This window comes from Monodon monoceros, unplaced genomic scaffold (genome assembly GCF_005190385.1).
Source record: "Monodon monoceros isolate NGI ecotype Baffin Bay Population unplaced genomic scaffold, NGI_Narwhal_1 Super_Scaffold_21, whole genome shotgun sequence".
NCBI lineage: Eukaryota > Metazoa > Chordata > Mammalia > Artiodactyla > Monodontidae > Monodon > Monodon monoceros.
The window spans coordinates 140,434,823-140,454,747 of NW_021703778.1; the positions used below are offsets into that span (position 1 = coordinate 140,434,823).

The 19,925-nt window shown below is 45.0% G+C and overlaps 1 protein-coding gene across 3 annotated transcripts in view; it reads right to left on the reverse strand.

The window, feature by feature from the left end:
• Nucleotides 1-19,925, reverse strand: part of ZFYVE26 (zinc finger FYVE-type containing 26) — a 69,261-nt gene that overhangs the window by 43,242 nt on the left and 6,094 nt on the right. For all 3 annotated transcript variants that reach the window (XM_029237674.1, XM_029237673.1, XM_029237672.1), the window contains exons 5-19: nt 18,005-18,521; nt 17,500-17,630; nt 16,345-16,509; nt 16,109-16,197; nt 14,980-15,143; nt 12,094-12,297; nt 10,484-11,086; nt 9,887-10,021; nt 7,545-7,613; nt 6,774-6,925; nt 4,453-4,654; nt 3,261-3,524; nt 1,303-1,422; nt 1,044-1,208; nt 269-487 (exon numbers count right to left, since the gene is read on the reverse strand). In XM_029237674.1, the coding sequence (XP_029093507.1) occupies nt 269-487; nt 1,044-1,208; nt 1,303-1,422; nt 3,261-3,524; nt 4,453-4,654; nt 6,774-6,925; nt 7,545-7,613; nt 9,887-10,021; nt 10,484-11,086; nt 12,094-12,297; nt 14,980-15,143; nt 16,109-16,197; nt 16,345-16,509; nt 17,500-17,630; nt 18,005-18,521 (3,199 nt within the window). The remainder of the gene's footprint in view (nt 1-268; nt 488-1,043; nt 1,209-1,302; nt 1,423-3,260; nt 3,525-4,452; nt 4,655-6,773; nt 6,926-7,544; nt 7,614-9,886; nt 10,022-10,483; nt 11,087-12,093; nt 12,298-14,979; nt 15,144-16,108; nt 16,198-16,344; nt 16,510-17,499; nt 17,631-18,004; nt 18,522-19,925) is intronic.

The following is a 19,925-nucleotide window of genomic DNA, read 5'->3' on the forward strand; positions in this document are numbered from 1 at the left end:
TATCCACAATAGATCGAAGATCTGGGAGAGGTAGTTTTGAGTCATTAATGCCATCAAAATGTATTGAATACTCTCATGTGCTGTACCATTGTACGAGGCATCAAGGAGACAAAGGTGAATAAAACACAGAGGTGAATAAGAGAGGACCTCATACGTAGTGTCCTCGGCTACTGCTGTACCCAGAACCTCTTCAGTGTGTGCCTTCCTCTTCCTTGCCCCTAAACACTTGTGGGCCAGTCCTGACTCTATTTTCTCTCTTGCTACTTACCAGGCTCAGAGCTCAAACTCCGCAGGAGAACAGCAGCCAGGGTGCTGCAGTACCTGAAGAAGGTGCCCATGTAGTCAGTCTGCCTGCCGCCTGCTGGCGTCTGTTTGCCCAGGTTCTTCTGGAGGAGCTGAGTCTGGATATACACAGGGTGGGCCTCTGCCTCCAGAGCTTTCTCGGCCACCTGCTCCACCAGGGAGGTGAGTGGAGTACTCCTGGGCTCTGGGAAGAGTTATGAAAGGAGAAAGCACATAGTGTTGAGTCTGTGCATCTGGCTTTGGGTCAGTTTCCAAACAATATGGGAACTAGGCCTCTGTACACTGCATGGGACATCCTATAGCCTGGCTGCTATGCTGACAAGGCAGTTATAAAATCCTAAGTTGGTTGCTTATACAAGTGATTCTCAGCCAGGAAGAGCTTTGAGTCTGGAGAAATCAGGGTGGAAAGTTCCATTTTCACCCATGTCTCGGGTGGAACAGCTCTGTGAAGCTCACAGCACTCTTTTGCGGAAGGGTTAATCAATGTTTACGGAGTCCCTTCTGGGTATATCTCTCATAAGGAATGAGGAAAATGTGCCAGCTAATGAAGTGCTAAGCAGCCCTTCACTTAGGAGGTGGGGAAACAGGTGGAATTAGTTACGAGACAGGCCCTGGTTAACTAGAGGGCTGGTAGGGCCCACTTCTGAGTCCTCAGCCTCTGCTCCAAAGTACTCTTTCCCGTTCCACTGTGTCCTCTCCCCATTTCAACCTCATCTGCTCCCATGCAGTCGGGCCTGTACCTGGCAGCTGTAGTGCTTCTCTCAGTGACTGAAGGATCTGCTCCAGCTGCTGGGAGAGGGTAGTGTGGCTAGCAACACAGTCCTCGGTGAGGCTGGGCCAACACATCTGAAGCAGCTCAGCAATGCTGCACCGTGGGGGACCTCCCCCCTTTTCCTCTACACTCTCTACGGAGAGCAAATGAGAAAGAAAAAGTGAGGTCTGATGCTGACCTCATGTTCCGAGGCTGGGAGGTTAAAAGGGGGTAGTAAAGCAGCTCACCTGGTTTGATTTGTCCGGCTGACAGAAGTGGGTAATTGAGAATCTTACTGATCTGCTGAAGAACGCTTGGAAAACCTCGAATGCCATCAGCACTGAGGAATACGTGGTCTAGCCGGCGACCTGGAAACAGGATGAATCGAGAAGGAATGCAGAAAAATATAAGGTACTTTCAGAGATTGACACTCAGTCCTGTATTTACTTGTGAAGTTTTATCTTCTCCAATATTGAGGAAGAAACATACGCTGTGCCATTTTTCATGACAACCAGCATACTGGGCTTATTCCATGCCCACTGTTCCAGGGTTACCTCTGGCAAGATGCCTCAGCTGTCCACAGCAGCAGACCCAGAAGCTCTGGCATTCCTAGGGAATCGCTGTCCCAAGCTGATCAGGCACTTCTTGTGCATTTGCCTTGGTACTTCCTTCAGCTGAGAACTTGAGCTGGGATCTTATCTGTATCTTGACACCCTGACTAGACTATAAATAACTTTATGGACAGAGATTATTCCTCATACCTCTCCTGTACTCCCATATACTTGGGATAATCTGGAAATGCAGTAGGTACTAAGTTAATTCCTGATTGATTGGCATGAAACCAGTCAGCTTGAATATTATTAATAGCTTGGATAATATTTCCATTCATTTTAGAATATAAGTACTAGATGAGGGAGAGGGAAATTGTTCGATAAAAACAGCATTGTGTATGCCACGGCATACTTTCCTAGAAGGACTATGTCAATGTTAAAGGACTTTTAAATCAACAGCTCAGAAGTGATTTGGAAGGGTGTGCAGAATAGAGTTATCACAGCAGGCCTGAGACTGCTATCCTTAGAAAGGGCTGCTTGCAAGGTTGGTCCCTGGTTGGTGTCTGTGAACTTGACTGGTAAACGGTTTCCTACACTGATATAAAACTTTCTCTAAATGATGAGAGCGACTGATTGTGCCTAAACTGTATGTACAACGTGGTTTATGCTGAACACCTGCCTTCCTCCTGAGAGCCTGGAATTTTGGTACATGCTGGGCAGAGGGTCCCTCTGTCACCAGCTCCCAATAAAAACCTTGGGCACTGGCTCACTAATGAGCTTCCAGTAGACAACACTTCACACTTGTTTGTTGTCACAACTCATTGCTGGAGGAGTTAAGCACATCCCGTGTGACTCCAGTGGGAGAGGACACTCTTGGAAGCTTGTGTCTGATTTCCTCCAGACTTTACCCCATGAACCTTTCCCCTTTGCTAATTTTGTTTTGTGTCCTTTTGATGAAATAATTCGTAGCCATGAGTATGACTATATGCTGAGTCCTGTGAGTTCACCCATCGAATCACTGAACCTAAGGGAGGCTATTCATATCATATCTATTCACCATTCCTTCCTCCATATTACTCAGAGAGAACATGTTTCTTTCTCTCTCCCTGGTCAGTCCTTCCAATGCTGGGTGTGTGTATCAAGGATGGGTGGGGAGTAGAACTTTGCCTAATTCTTTCTTCACATTCCTCTACCTTCATTCCTCCAAGAATTCCATGTACACATTCTGGGATATTATTAACCTCAAGGTACAATCCTCCCTCCAACTGTGATCCACGAAATTTTCCCTTATACCTGGTTTACAAGCTTGAGACTCAGGTTTTAGGTTAAGTGGGATTCACTCTGGAGGAGGTATGCAGTTTAAGGGCACAAATTCCATTGGTACCATTTTTGAATGTATATTTCTTCCTTGAATTTATCTATAAACCAGAAGAGAATTTCCCCAAATGACTGGAATTTGCTATATCTGTTAAGAAGGCGAGACTCTCAGTAAACTATATTTAAGTTGCCAGACTGGACATGAGGAAATGAACTAATAATCCTTTCTCCCCGTCCCTCCTTCCCCGATAACTTTCTTCTTGCACGATTATTAAGCATCTCAGAACCCCATCGCCTCATTTGAGAATTAAGGGATCAAGCAAAAGCAGCACACTCACCCCGACTCTCAAGGCTGCTGTTCAGGCGCCGTTCAGCAGTCTCCAAGAGCTGCTTGCCGGTTTTCCAGAGCTGGCACTGAGAGCAAGCCAGGTCAAATGCAGCCATGGCGGGGGGGCTGAGGTCTTCCAGAACCTCTCTCAGGGGGGCAGTGGGCTCCACTGGGCTATTGCTTATCCAGAAGTCCTCCTGGAGTGTGGGGATGGGGTCTCCCGAGGTGCTGAGCAGCTTGTCGGTCACATCAGAGATGGAGTAAAATACCATCCCTGGACACCCAGCAGTGGGATACAAGGCAAGAGGTTAAAATGACTCTCACTAGCACTTTTATTTTGAAAAGTAGTTATTTAAAAAAAATGTCTGAGGTCCTTCTGCACAGTATACCATCTATGCATATCAAGACCATCATTACAGCCCACTCTTACGGCATCAAAACAATGGCATGGAAAGAAAGACCAAGAGAAACTCAAAAAGGTGGAGTTTAGATCCAAATGGGATCTAAAAGTAGGATGAAATGAGGCTGATCTGTGTGTGCTCATCGGAAAAGATCTCTAAGGTACATCACTGAACAAGCAAGGTAGAAAACAGTCCTTGTTGGAAGAGCTCATTTATATTAAAAACAAAAAGGATGTAAAGAAAATCTCTGGGAGCTTATAGAAGGAGCAACAAGTGATGGTAACTTGATATATAGAGCCTAGACCAGCAAGAGATGTAAAAATATGGGACAAGATTCCACTTTCAAGAAATAATGAAAGGATGAGCCCTTTCTGCAGTGCAGCCAAGGGTGGGAATTGACATCTGTGAATCCCAGGCCACAGGTGTTAGATACAACTTCTTCACTTGCTAGAAAAGTAGAATAATATGCTTTATCCCTGAATGATTACATGGGAAGAAAATAAGCAATTCCCCAAATCCCAAGATTAATGGCCATCAAAACACATGGTGGAAACTGCATTCACACTCTTCAGTGTAAGTCACGTGGGACAAGCTCGAGGGGCAGGTAAGTGACCACCGTGGTCGGCGAGGTTAGGCACAGCTAGAAAATGACTCTGGAGGTGTCAGGACTGCTGTTCTTCAAGGCAAGCGTCCTTCTCTAGGTTTCTGCTCACCTTCATGATGAGCCTCTGATTTGGGTGGTTTTTCCCCCATACCCTCCTCCCGCAGCTCCATCACCACCTGGCAACAGGGAAGCCGGACCTGCGGCTGCAGCGCTGCCAATGGCCTGCAGAGTTGAGCGGCCACTGCCTGTTCTTCGGATGGTGCCACTACCCCCGTCCGAGTTCTGGTTTTCGATCTTGTGCTCTACTCGGGCCAGCTCCTGGATGACCTCCTGGTAGCGCTCCATGAACAGCAGCTCCCCAGAGCTGGGCGAGGACTTCAGGTTGAATGTGAACACCACCTGCCACAGGAGAGGAAGGAGTGTGGCTTGCGGCAGGCCCACTGAGGTGGAGAGTGTCTACAGATCTGAGATCTTGCTAGTCATCAGGCTCTGGCCCTAAGACATCTGCTTTGTGGGGCTGGAAGAACACTGGACATTCAAAGAGTAGGTCAAATGTAGAAATAACTCGTAAAAGTCAGCAAGAGAGGCCACTGAAGCCCCAGCAGAAAATAGGCAAAAGATGTGGACAATTTCAAAGAGAAAATACACAGGACTAATACACAGGTAAAAAATGTTTTCCCTTCCCAGTAATTCAGGGAATTTAACATTAATACTACCTTGCATCTACCATAATGACAAAGTGTAAAAATAACCCCTCAGGGGGTGGTGGCGGAATGAACTGTCACAACCTTTTTGAAAAGCAATTTGGCAGTCTACAGAGCTTTAAAAATGTTTATATTCTTTGACTCAGTCGTTTTTATGAAAAACTTTCTTAAGGAAATAATTCAAAAGTCAATGTATAAAGGTGATAATCTTGACACTATTCACTACAACTATTACCAGGTTGAAAATAAATGTGAGTTAACAGGGAATGGTCAAATGCAGCTACTAGATCAGACTATCGTAAGGTCACTAAAATCAGTTATAGACAAATGCTTATATTATAATGTAAAAAAGGCACTAAGTTTTAGATTCAAAATGATCTTGGCTCTATATAAAAGTCACATACATCTTGGAAAAACATTGGCAAAAATATGCTTTTATCTTTAGTATTGGTTGTTCTGGACAATAGGTTAAAAGTAATTTTAGGGCTTCTCTGGTGGCGCAGTGGTTGAGAGTCCGCCTGCCGATGCAGGGGACACGGGTTCATGCCCCGGTCTGGGAGGATCCCACATGCTGCGCAGCGGCTGGGCCCATGAGCCATGGCCGCTGAGCCTGAGCGTCCGGAGCCTGTGCTCCGCAACTGGAGAGGCCGCAACAGTGAGAGGCCCATGTACCGCAAAAAAAATTTTTTTTAAAAAGTAATTTTATTTTCTGGTTAATACTTTTTGGTATTTTCTTATAAATATGCACAACTTGCTCTGTAACCAGGTTTAAAAATAAAACCGTTTATCAAAAAAGAAAAACGAAAGAAAGAAAAGATCAAAGCCCCAGGAAAGGAAGAGGAAGTGAGGACATTTAGCGGTAAAGCATCAGGGGGCTCGCAACTGACTTCCTCTTGGTTTGGGTGTCAGAAAGGCTGGTGAGGGTCCTGTCCTTCCCAGAGGGATAGAATTATCATTATCATTAAAGTACAGGATTTAAAATGTGTCAGAGGAAGTTAAGTAAAAATTATCCAATCACCTAGATGTTTCCATGATTTATTCCTCAACAAGTAAACGCACATGAAAGAAAAATTCTGACCTATGTGTTACGGGACCAGTGCAAGCGTCATAAATGTATCAAGAGAGTTTTAAAAACTAGAAGAGTGGGCTTTTATGCTTTTAAATTTAAGCAATAGCAAAGGATTCTTGTACTTCTCACAGCTTGCACATAATCTGCTTAACATTCCAAGAGGTAGCACAAGCAGATATTATATTTAACTCCAAGTTTCAGATGAGGACATCAAAGCTCAGAGGGAGTAGAGTCTTTCTGGTTTCGACTCCCTGCACTTTTCTCTACACAACATTCTAATTTGCTAGCTCCCTACACTTCCTGTATGTTAAACTGGCAATCTATTTATTATTAAAAATTGTTTGCATAGTGATTTCTAACTATGTAAAACCACATATGTGTTCAGAAAAGGACTACAAGAAACAAAAATATTTCAACGTCTTGACTGTGGCCAAATGTTTTCTTTTATCTTGTTAAAAAACTGTTTTATGTTCTGAATACAAACAGATGATTCAACAGCTTAAATCTCCTCCTTCTGGATCTTGAAATCCACAATGCTCAAGATCAGGCTCCATACATGGAAACTCCCTCCTGCTTCTGCTAGACGTGGCCCCTCAGGTGCGCCCGACTAGCTCTGCTTGCACAAGCATCTGGCTTTACCTGATGCCCCGCGGGTCCCAGACAGCAAAGGGCTACCTTAGCGTTCTTTACTGTGACAAAGTAGAGCCTAGGCTCCTAACACCTGCTGCACAAGTACCCGCCTCACCTGATGGGCTTCTGCGAAGTTCCCCCGGAGGATGCAGGATGCCAGCAGTGACTCAGGTGGGGAGAACATCATGCGGATGAGTGAACTTTGAGGCTGAGGCTGCAACCGGCCATCCAGCTCATTCTTCCCAGATGCAGTGCTCAGACTTCCCTCTGTCGGGACACAAGAATGTGGGGGGCCAAGGAAGGGATAGAAATTGAGGAAAAACTATTCTGTCACCTGCTGCCAAACTCCTATCTTCTCAAAGTCCTTCTCTAAAAGGTCTGTAAATGGATCTTGAATTTTCCTCAAATGAAGTGCATACCTATGCTATCTTTTTCTTTCTTTTTTTTTAAATTGAAGTATAGTTGACTTACAATATTGTGTTAGTTTCAGGTGTACAGTAAAGTGATTCAGTTATATATATATATATTTATTTATATACATTCTTCTTTTTAAATTCTTTTCCATTATTGATTATTATAAGAAATTGAATATAGTTCCCTGTGCTATACAGTAAATCCTCGTTGTTTGTCTATTTTATATATGGTAGTGTGTATCTGTTAATATGTTATCATCTTTGAATATAAGACTTATGTACCAACAACGTCCCTCGGGTATTCACCTCTGTTTCTCTCTGCTGATGGGAAACTCAGCTGATAGTGAAATAGCCCTTTCCCCACTGAACACAAGCATGAACTGCTCAGTCCAGGTTTTCACACCGTGGTGTATGGCAACTCTTTATGAGGGCAAAGCTGCTGGAAGTTGGCAACTGGTTGGGACCCCCCATACCTGAAGTACTTGTGCTCAGCTCACTATTTGTACTTTCCAGGGATGGGTTGGAACCTCTGTCCCGGCCATCTAGAGGTATCAGGAGGAAAGAGAGAAAATCAACCATCAGTGCCTTACAGTGTAGAAAGTGAGAAGTTGGCTTGAAAGCTGAGATCTGGGTAGAGTGAGAAGATAATGGGTAGCTACTATACCAGTGGCTTCTTTTACAGTAAAATGCAAATTCCTACAGACCAAAGGTACAGGGGTGGGCTTAATATGGTCCCAGTGCTCATTTGGATAGTAGCTTATATCAGTGATTTCCAGTCTCTGGGTCTCAGAGCCCCAGGAGCTTTCAAGTTACTTCTAGGGGTCAGCGACCCCCATTGCTCACTAAGCACTGACAATAGTCTGAAAAAAAAATTAAAGCACAACTATTATGACATGGAACCAGTACGGTGCCAAAGAGGGTCACAAAATTTTCTGACATAGAAGTTGTCCTCATATTTGAAAAAGTAGGGAACCAAAGTATAAGGCCAGGCTGATCAAAGACCATGATATTGGGACTTCCCTGGTGGTGCAGTGGTTAAGAATCCGCCTGCCAATGCAGGGGACACGGGTTCGAGCTCTGGTCCGGGAAGATCCCACATGCCGTGGAGCAACAAAGCCCATGCGCCACAACTACTGAGCCTGCACTCTAGATCCCACAAGCCACAACTACTGAGCCACAACTAGAGAAGCCCGTGCACCGCAACGAAGAGTAGCTCCTGCTCACTGCAACTAGAGAAAGCCCACGTGCAGCAACAAAGACCCAACACAGCCAAATAAATAAATAAATTTATATATATATTAAAAAAGACCATGATATTGAAAGTCCTGGAGAAAAAGCATCTTCTTCTCAACACCTGCTTTCCTACAACTGTAGGAAAAGGGAAGATGGATTGTGCATTCTGGGCGGGATGGGTCAGGTGGATACAAACTGACTCAAACCAATTAACTGAGCAACTTAAGGGGCTCAGCCTTTACGTTTTCCATGTTTCTCTCATGGTAGTCTCCACCCCAGCCAGCATGTTCATGTCTCTTGTTGCCACTTAGCTAAAGCCTACTCATTCTTCTGAGCTTGATTCAAAAGTCAACTCTTTCAGAAAACCTGTTTCTCTGCCTTTGTAGACTACGCTGACCTCCCTGTCCATGAGATCTCTTCTGTTTTCAGGCTGTGCCTCCGGGCAGTTTAAGTTTTTCATGTATACTGTCTATGCAGATAAATTATAAATTCCTTGAAGGCAAAGTCCTGGTTTATGCCTCATTCACCTCCCTCAAGATACCTAGTATTTTTTTTAGCACACAGGAAACTCTTTATGAACTCCCTGTTAATTATTTAAAAACTACCAAAACCCATAATGGAAATTTGATTATCTAAAAATTTAATACTTCTGTATAATGCTTCTGTGTTAAACTCCTTTAGAAAAACTCAAAGTCAAAAGACAAAATGGAGCAAAACTTGTAGCACAAAATGACAGAATATTTTCCTTAAGGTATAAAGGGCTTCTTACAATTCAACAAGAAAGACAAACCCAACAGAAAACATGTACCTTAGACTGAAAAATATAAATGGCCAATAAATATATGAAAAGACATTCAATCTCAAACTAAAAATTAGTATTAAAACAATGACACACCATTACTATATTAATCATATTGGCAAAGACTAAAAAGAAACCTGATACTACTCATTTTTGTTGAAGGTATATGCAAATAGGCACTTACATACAGGTGATGGGAATGTAAATTGGTCCACCTTTTTTGGGGGCAATTTGTTATATCTCTATTTATACCCACATATACTTTGACCTTCTATATTATACTGCTAGGGACTTATCCTATAGATATACTCACACAAGTATGCACAGACATACGTACAAGGTCGTTTACTGTAGCATTATTTATAATAGTAAAAAACTGGAAACAATTTAAATGCCCACAGAAGGGTACATATGACAATGGACTACCAAGCAGCCTTTAAAATAAGTGAAGAGAAGTGAATCCTCAATATAGAGTATGATGTGTTTGCATATGTAAGAGGATGTAAATGAAAAAAGAAAGTTGCAGTTCTCTCTATGTAATATGATGCATCTGTATATCTAAAATGATAAACATGCTTGTATTTCATGGAGAATTTTTGGAAGAAAACTATTAGCAAGGGTTACTTTGGGGGAGTGGGATTAGGATAATCTTAGATCACTTTTGTTTGCACCTTATCTTAAAAAACTGCTTTAAGATACTTTAAGATCTTATCTTTATCATTAGTGTTAAGGTACTTTAAGAACTGCTTTATCTTGAAGAATATTAGACAAGTGGCACTATACCATTTGCCGCTTGTGGGAAGGAGGCATGGAGAGAGTTCTTCAGATCACCTGCCCGGCTCCTTCTTGTCCGACGACCCCGGCGGAGACTGGGGTGCCATGTGGCGATGGGCCGGTACCTTCGGGAGGGTTGCTCCTCTGAAACAGCAAACCCAGTGGGTCATACGGGAGGGTGATCAATTTTTTTTTCAATTGAAGTATTGTTGCTGTACAATATTATATGTTACAGGTGTACAATATCGCGATTCACAATTCTTAAAGGCTATACTCCATTTATAGTTAAAATATTGGCTGTACTCCCCGTGTTGTACAATATATCCTTGTAGCTTATTTTATATCTAATAGTTTGTACCTCTTACTCCCCTACTCCTATGTTGCCCCTCCCCCTTCTGAAAGTGATCAGTTTTGATTTGACCCACCTCCTGGGGTAACAGGTAGGGGAAGATCTGGACTGGCCTGTGCGACACTGAGCGGTACCCCGGAGTTCTGACACAAGTGGCCATGGCGATAGGCCCTGAACTAGTGTGACTCCATGCACTCCTAGCTGTCCCACGTTCCCGAGACTTTTCTCCCTCCTCCCTTTCTGTTATCTCCTCTCACCTGAGCCCTGGTTGCTGGTCACCACCTTGTACCTCCACTGGGCCTCAGAGAGAACCTTGGAGAACTGGTGCAGGCGGCTCTGCAGTCCGTCTCTGCTGCTGCTGCCCAAGCCACTCTGGCCTTCAAGCAGCTTTGGCTTCTCGGGGGAGCTGTGGCTGCTTAGCTCATCCAGCTGCTCCTGGAGCAGCCTGAGGAAGGCCCCTATTACATATTCATCAGCCAGGAACCCAGTGATACCGCTAGTAAAGTGCTTTAGGTCCAAAAAGCTGTGCCTGTGAGGCTCTGGGGAACTGTCTTTTGGCTCTGCCTTCAGAGAGCTTGGAACTGTGTAGGCCAGGCTCCTGGAGGCCCCCAGGGAACCCTGTTCTGACCTCCTCTCAGGCTGTGCTATGTGCTGAGGGCTCTCTGACGGGGACCTCAAACCCGACGGGCCCTTCCCCTCAGCGTAGTCCTCGGGCAGGTGAGGCTCTGGGTGAAGATCAGCAGAGGTGATAAGGAGCAATGAGAAGATGTTTTCTAGAAGTTCCAGGCACAGGGAGTCAGGAATACTGGACAGATACTGTTGACACCTGGCCAGGTATGTTGAAAAGAGATCTGAGGCACCTGAAGAAGCATGTATAAAAGAAGAGGTCAGAGAAAGAGAAGAGAGAAAATGCAAACATTAGAAACAGTACTTGCCAGACTGAAACATTCTCCCAAGTTTAACTCATTTCTTTCTTTGTAGTGACTCAGGGAACCGTGGTTACAGTCAGAAGACTAAGAGGCTATTGAGCCATGTCTTTTCATGATTTGTACAAAGATTTTGCTCCCTTAACTAAAAGTACAGTTCAGTGAACACTCATTATTTTGTTTCTGCTTTTTAAAATTACATTACTCCTTATCTCTGAGAAGCACTCCATATTTCAGTTCCTAGAATGAAGGCAGCCCGGAGACTCCTTATTCCTCAATTCCTGTTTGCACTCATTGTTTTACTACAGGTGATCACAGCCTACCCAGCTCTCTTAAAATGACCATGCTCAGAGATGAAGGTCTATTCCAAAGCTGCAAGGGAGAGATACTTGCCACAGTCACAGAAAGCAAGGTAAGGAGTTATAAGTTTTTAAGAAAAATGAGAGCTAATAGGACAGAAGGTTCTTTCAAACTGTAGGCTGTGACCTATGACACTGACTTAGACGGCTGCATTTGAAAAAACGAAATAAAGCAGAAAAATAATCAGGAGTGTGCTCTGTTTGGAAGGGTAAGTAATGTTTCTTAAAACTTATTTCAGTTTACGCGTCACATACACACATATACACATACACATGAAAGCACAAATTATACACCTAGGTGCAAACTGGAGTGATGTGAAATGCTATCTACTGTGGACTGGAGTAAAAAAAAGAAGCTTTGGAAAACACTGTACTAGGTGCTCAGGCTCTGGTAGAACTCACGCAGATCACTTGCTCTCTCCATGTCCCTTTGATTCACAGAGGCTGATAAATTATTCGTGGGCATAATAAAACCAAGGCCACCTCCCAGCCCTGGTGGCAAAGGGTTCCCACGCAAAGAACCTGCTGGGACAGGTTGTTCCCAGCTCCCGCCAGGGAAGGGGTGGGGGGGCGGCGCTGCACCTGGGGAGGAGAGAGAATCGTTCACTGGTTCTGCAGCCACGGCCAGGTCCTCAGAGGGACCGTCTTTGCATTCCTGGCACTGGGAGTGCCGGTGTGAGTTCACACAGAGGGCATAGATGGCATACTTCATGGCACAGAAGCTCCGGTAGAGCGTCAGGTTCTGACACCGGCTCAGGTGCGCAGGGACCGTGACGTCAGTTGAATCTGAATTATAGAGAGAAACAGGCAGAACTTCAGAGATGCTTCTTTTTTTAATTTATTTTATTTTTGGCAGCATTGGGTCTTTGTTGCTGTGCGCAGGCTTTCTCTAGTTGCTGTGAGTGGGGGCCACTCCTCGTCGCAATGCACGGGCTTCTCATTGTGGTGGATTCTCTTGTTGTGGAGCATGGGCTCTAGGCGCGCAGGCTCAGTAGTTGTGGCTCGCGGGCTTTAGAGCGCGGGCTCAGTAGTTGTGGCGCACGGGCTTAGTTGCTCCGCGGCATGTGGGATCTTCCCGGACCAGGGCTCGAACCCGTGTCCCCTGCATTGGCAGGCAGATTCTTAACCACTGCGCCACCAGGGAAGTCCCAGAGATGCTTCTTTCAGGCAGGGGCTGCATGTATGGCTGAAGCAAAGAGATGCCACACTGCTAGTCCCCTAGGTGTTCTCACCCTCTCTCCTTTCTGGCAGTGTGATGTGCGTCCCTTCCAGGCCTTTTTTTCTATTCAACAACTTTCAGTCTCTCGGTTTCCTTTTCCCCACCAACCTCCCCTCTACATGTCTGTTCAACCTAGGCCTCATGGCTATTTAACAAATCTTTCCCTTACATTTCTTAAAATACTTGCTTTTCCTTTTTTAAAAAAATAAAACTTGAAGTACATGTTTGGTCTACCTTTCGAATGCCACATTACCCAAGAGGCAGGCTTAAAATGTGTTTAGATTGAGAAATAAGAGAGCAAAGGTAACACGGTGTTTAAAAAAAAAAAAAAACTTGATATTTTTAGGAAAGCCCTGAAGCAGACATCATGAGAAAAAACATAAACTCTGTTGAGATTCCGTACACTTGTTTAATAATTTTTCATTAAAAATTTGTTTTGAACTTAGGAGGGAGGAAGGTTACCATCTTTACAGAATCTCTAAACATCTTAATCTACCCCTAATTCTTATCATAGCAAAAGTATAACCTGTTCAAAGAAAAAACATTAAATGTAATAAAGCAAAAAGAAGAAAAAAATACCACCCATAAGCCTACCGGCTAAACACAACCACTGCTACATTCTGGTTTAACCCCTTTAATAGTTCTGTGTACATGTGTATGTGTTTGAGTGTAACATTTTATATACTATTTAATTTTCCTACTTCTTAAAAATCCTTTAGAGCATAAGCATTTGATTATGTTTCTTTACAAACTAAATCTCTGCTGGATGCATATAGCTCTACTGAATGAATCCCTTGTCTAGGCATATTCCTCAAGGGCAGGACATTGGAATAGTTAGGGATGTTTTGCTACTACAATGCTGCAACAAGCCCCTTTAGGTATAGGTTTCCTAGTGATTACTTCTTAGAAGCTTGGCCTTGCCAAGGTCAGGGTAATAAGCAGAACAAAGTCAATATTGTTCTATGGCCTTGACCTCTTCATGGCATTATTGCCCAGAGCCAGGACTTGCAAGCTCGCTGAGAGGGAGTGGCTCCTTACATTTTTGCCCCAGATGCCTCTCTTGCCTCACCCTAGTCCAAGCCCTATTATCACTCCTCTTTTGCCTTTTCCAAGTTCAAGTTCTAAGTGTGTTCTGGTGGGTCACCAGGGATAGATTTCAAACACTTCTTCGGAAGCCTTTTGTACTTGTATGTAAAAAACACAGAGTTCCAGTTCCTCTAGGAAATCTGCTAAACAAGTTGTCTACCTTTCCAAAAAAATATAGAATATAGTAACACTAGTTTTACAATTAGTGGTAGGTCCTTTAAAAAAGTAAATCAAAGCAATATCTAGGCTGACAGACATCTACTGCCATATGAGAATGTTTGTTTCTCTCAAAAGTAAGGTCCCCGGCCTGTGTAGTAGGTTGTGACCACACCATCATATGATTTTTGAGAGCAAGAAAGAGTGCTTGTTTAATGGGGACTTGAATTTTAAGCAAAGATCTAAGGTTAAAACAAGGCTTTGTGGGCTTCTCTGGTGGCGCAGTGGTTGAGAGTCCGCCTGCCAATGCAGGGGACAAGGGTTCGTGCCCCGGTCCGGGAGGATCCCGCATGCCGCGGAGCAGCTAGGCCAGTGAGCCATATGGCCGCTGAGCCTGTGTGTCCGGAGCCTGTGCTCCGCAACGGGAGAGGCCACAACAGTGAGAGGCCCGCGTACCGCAAAAAAAAAACAAGGCTTTGTTACAGTTTCAGGCAAGTCTTTCTTCTAAAAGAAAAACTCTAAAAAAAACTCAAAAAAAGAATCTTCTAGAAGAAAGACTCTTTACCTGTTCAATAGACTATGAAGAAGATATGGGAGGGAAGGAAGGCACAAAATGTGCTGTAAGAAACCTTATGAAGCATGGAGAGACTCACCAAGAATTTGCATAAATACTGCCAGTGACAATGCTGTGAATTCAGAGGGCAGTTCCTAATTCTGTTTCAGTGAAATGAGGGTATGCTCATGGTTCCTGAGCTGGACCCATGAGGACAAATGTTCCTATGGAATTGTTCTCATAGGATACCCTAGGCCTCATCAAGAAAGGGGAAGATGTCCCTACATCTTGTCATCTGATTGTGGCAAACAGCACTAATTTAGAGGGTACCTGCTGGACCACCCATCTTGATAGATCCCAGCAATCACATCTAGATAAATCTTGTGCTGTAAGAAACATCTGCAAGATTGTCCTAAGAGGGAACCTTGCCCAGGTCACTCCATCGCCAACTCACCATGCTCTTGCTGGGGGTCCTTGGCTGGCACCTTCTGTAGGAGCTTGAGGACATCTTCCTCCCTGAGGGCTGGAAGGTTTGTAAGGTGATGGAGAGAGTAGAGCACTGAGTGGCTTTCTCCACCATGTAAGTGACACAAGAGATCTCTCTTTGGTATGGGGTTGCTGAAAGGGAAAGTTGGGAGGATGGAAGGGGAGGCAGTTTATATAATTGCTTTGAGAAAGACCAGTCTCCATTCCCTCTTATTCTTTCTCTCTGGCCTGTAACACCACAGGTTTCACTTCCCCAAACACTAAATTTCAGTTGGTCTATGATAGAGGATAGCATTTATTTACCCCCAGGGAAGGACATTCATCAAGCTGGCTTTACTTGTCTAGTAAGGACCTAGGAAGGGCCTCTGTGCTCAGCAGGGTCTAGAAAGGGCCCACAGATTAAGCTTCCTAATTTCTGTAATTTTCCTAGCTGAGAGCTGACACGAGCTTCTCTGCTTTTCTTTGAGTCAGGGCCCCTTGCTACTTCCCGCAGTGGCCTACTCGACTTCAGAAGTGCTGGTGAGGTGGGTGAAGAACAAAATAAGAACCCAGATCCAGGGAAGACCCAAGGCTAAGTTATCAGGAAAACACAGGGCCGCGCACACATTTCAAGAGGCAGTTGTTGAATAAAAATGTGATCCAAGATAACACGTGGCTAAGAATGTGGACCACACTCACTAGCTGTGTGACCTTGGGCATGTTATTTAACACCTCTGTGCTTCAGGTGCCCCACCTTTAAAATGAGGATAATATTGGTGTTTACCTCACAGGATTATTGTCAAGCTTAAGTGAAATCATCATGTAAAGGGCTTAGAGCAATGCCTGGTGTATAGTAAGTGCTCAGGAGATGTGAGGTTTTGTTCTTGTGATCACTGTCATCCTTAAATTATCCTCTAGTTATGACCCTATGGCTGTGGTGAAGATACTCAATACTTATGCTTCTTTCCTGGTTTAATAGTTGGAACAATTATTTGTTGCTGGTCAACACTGTCAACTTAAACCATTTACAGGGAAGATGTCTTGAAATGGCCACGCGTGCAGAGCATGGGGCAAGTGCGCCCCGTGGCGGGAAGAGGGCTGGCTGTGCAGGGCCATACCTGCTCTGCTGCACACACCACTCCAGGACCTCCAGGTGAGCCCACAGCCCATCACAGGCATCCCTGAGGAGCGTATCACAGCCTTGGTCCTGTGTTGATACGGGAGAAGAAAGAGATGCTGACTCAGGTACCTGGGGTCAGAGATGTGGCCGATTTCAGGACCCTGCATTCTGCCTCAGCCCAAAGTGCCACCACACTCATTTCCGGAGCTGCTTGGGCTTCAGAGTGAGAGTTACCTGGGTCCTGTGGAGTGTCTGGAGCAGCCTCTGGGCTGACGCTAGGCTCTGGCAGTGTGTCCAGCCCAGGAGCACGAGCAGTCGACTGAGAGGGCTGAATTCTCTATCTAGCAGGCAGCCAAGACTTGGGAAGTCTTCCTCCTTCAACAGGGTGAGTGCTGTCACCTGGAAGCCAAAGGAGGCTGCTAGAGGCAGCTCTGGGGACTTGCTGCTAATCAGGGTAAGAAGCTTTTCAGTATAGAAGGGAGGTTTCTGACAATGACAGAAGTGGCCAGTTGAATACAAAGTGTTTAGGAAAACACTAGACTGTAAGCTCCTAGAAGGCAGGGATTGACTTCTGTTGTATCCCCAGATCCTAGCATAGTACATAGTACATAGAATGAGGTTAATAAATAGCTGTTGAAGAACTTTCCTGGTGGTCCAGTGGTAAAGAATCCCCCTTCCAATGCGGGGGATGTGAGTTCCATCCCTGGTCGGGGAACTAAGATCCCACATGCCGTGGGGCAACTAAGCCCACGTGCCACAACTATGAGCTCGTGTGCCTCAACTAGAGAGCCTGCGTGCCACAAACTACAGAGCCCACACGCTCTGGAGCCCACGCACCACAACTACAGAGCCCACGTGCCCTGGAGCCCGCACACCACAACTAGAGAGAGAAAACCTGCACGCCACAGCTAGAGAGAAGCCTGTGCGCTGCGACGAAGAACCTGTGTCGCAACGAAAGATCCTACGTGCCGCAACTAAGACCTGACACAGCCAAAAAATACAATAAATAAATATAAAAAAAATAGCTGTTGAATTAAACTAAAGTTCAGTTGCAATCTGGAAAGAGAAGGTTAGAGTAATTAGAGTCCCCTGTCAGCTAGGCAACGTATCGCTGCCACCTTCTTTTCTTCCTCGCACCCTCCAGAAAGCTTACATGTATCCAACATTTCAGTGCCTGCCCAAGGACTGACACAAAATGCTGGCAGTTCTAATTATGAATGATACTGGTTCTCAGAGCCTTCTGGAACTGTGGGATGGACACAAACTAGACGACTCACTGCTAATTAAACTGCTTTGCGTTGGATAAATGAGTGCGAGAGAAAGGAGGAGTGAAGAAGCCTGGAGAGAGTCCCTGGGTACTTGAGTGGTGAAGCACTGAGTTTGACTTACCAGGATCTGCTCGAGGAAGTGCTTGCTGTTGCTCAGGCAGTAGAAGTAGGCCAATTTCCAAGCCTGGGCTGGGTCAGGATTGGAGAACAAGGCTAGCATTGCCCGCTCAGGATCTAGATGAGCCGGTGGGACTGAAAATCAAACCAGATGGGGTTACTGGGGAACTGGACTCTTCTTTCCTAAGGTAAAGCCCATTTGAAAAACCAATTGATATGAGAGTTCACTCTTTTAAAAAGTTAAACCAGGTTTTCTATACTTCTCTCTTAAAGACTCTTTACTTCTCTCAGTAGTTTCTGAAAAGTTCTTTTCTGCTATGACTATTACTTTATTTTTTTTCTCCATCACTCTTTCTTAAGCTATGAAAGCTGCGCTTTCACAGAACATCTTGCCCCTTTTTGCTTAGCTTCTCCCATTAGGTTTCCTGAACAACATGGAAGGGAGCAGGCTAGAGGGAGTCAGAGGGGCTGGGCGGAGTGGAATGAGAGAAGCAGTGCAGGGAACACACCTTTTCCCGAGGGTGTCGGTGGCTTTTCTGGGGCCTTCTCTGCATAGGTGTGGCCATACAGGGACACCAGGCCCCGCCCGGCCTTGTGCAGCAGGCAGCCGAGCAGCCGCTCCTCCCGCAGGGGACTCCCCCCTGCCCCGCTGGCCTCCAGCAGTTCCTCACACAGGAGACGCAGCTCAGCCCCGAGTGGCTCTGGAGGGCAGCGCAGAGTCCGCAGGGCTCCGTAGATGGCATCGACCGCCCCTGGGTGCCCGATGGCAGGACCCCGCAAAGCTCGCAGTGCCTTTCGAATGAGGTCCACCAGCGCCTTCTGCAGGAGCCAGCCTTGGAGGCCCGTGCCATCTTCCTCCCCAAGCAGGAGCTCCAGCAGGGCCTGCGCGGGCTGAGGGGCCTCCCGCAGGAGATCCCAGAGCAGAGAGACAGCTTCTGAGCTGAGCCAAGGGGGCCAACTCTCTTGCCTCTGATTTCCATCAAGCACAGAGTCTGCCGCATCTTGTGCTAAGACCGTGTACAGCTCCTAAATAGGGGATGAAGAGAGGGATGGGCGCTATGTCCAGAACGTTATCACTTACACGCCTTCATGTTTTCCTCTTTTCAGTGTATATATATGCATGTGTGTATATACAATAGTAGCAATAGCAAATACTTCTGTAGTAGTTACTATGTGCCAGGTCCTTTACACAGAAAAATTAAATTAGTACTTACAACCACCTTAGGAAGAAGACACTACTATTATCCTCGTTTTGAAGGTGTCCTCAAATCAGGGGGTTGAGGCAAAGAGAGATTTGCCCAAGGCCTCCATGCTCAAGCTAGTCACCCCCACCCCCATGGCCTCCGAAACGTGCACTGTCAATCTAAATCAGGGACTGCAAACTCATAGACCAGGTAACAGATGGGAATAAGACACTATGCCCAGCTCAAGGCATTTAAATTCAACTTTTAAAAGAACACTACAGACCAGTTTTTAACCCCTGATCTAAATCCCAACCAAGATTTTGGATACAGAATGTAGTAACACTAGTTTTACAATTAGTGGTAGGTCCTTTAAAAAAGTAAATCATTCTTCATCCTTCCCTAAAACCTTCCCCAGTACCTCCAACTCACACAACTCTCCCTTTTTATTGGGCTTTCAATGTTCTTAAAATTAGTACCATATGGCTTAGTACCTAATTGTGCCATGTGTCTATTTCCTTCCTCCCCAGCTAGATTGCAAGCCTTTAAAAGGCAAGATCTCTGTAGCCTATAATTTGTTTGGTAGGTTATTTCCCACACTTCAGCACCATTTCTGTGGGTGGTACTCAGGGATACCTGTTCATTAACCGCCTCCAAGATGGTCACAGGACCATGAGTCCTTGACCTAATACAAGTGAAAGTCCCTACCTTAAATCCTATTGTGAATATATCTTCAGTTAGCTGGTGGCTGGGTCATGAAGAAAATAAGTATTCAGCCTCAGAGCATCCCTCAAGCACTTAAGTATAGATCTAGTTAAGATTTTGAATCTGCTCCCAGAAGGCGGTTGTAAGGATTAGCTATAACACATTCAGTGCACCTGTTACAGAAAAGGTATTCAGCAAATACATACTAGTTCCTTTCTCCCTTTATATTCCCTGCCACATTCTGGTGAAAAATTTAAACATCTAGTTTAAAACCAAGTTAGGTATTCCTTTCACATGAGATGAAAAAAAAAAAATTAATCCTCAGCTATAATTAGTACTTCTGGCCAAGCTACCTCTAAGAATTCTACAATCAGATAAGTTTCCCCTATCTCTAAATTCCCCTCAAGGGGCCTCCACCTAGCCTGGTCTTGCCTGAGAACAGAGAACTGCCAACATCTTGGGGACCTGCTTCTGCTAGATCCCTGAAAGCTGAATTTGTTGAGTGACTGCAAACCTGGGCAGAGAGATCCAGGGCCCTCTCTCA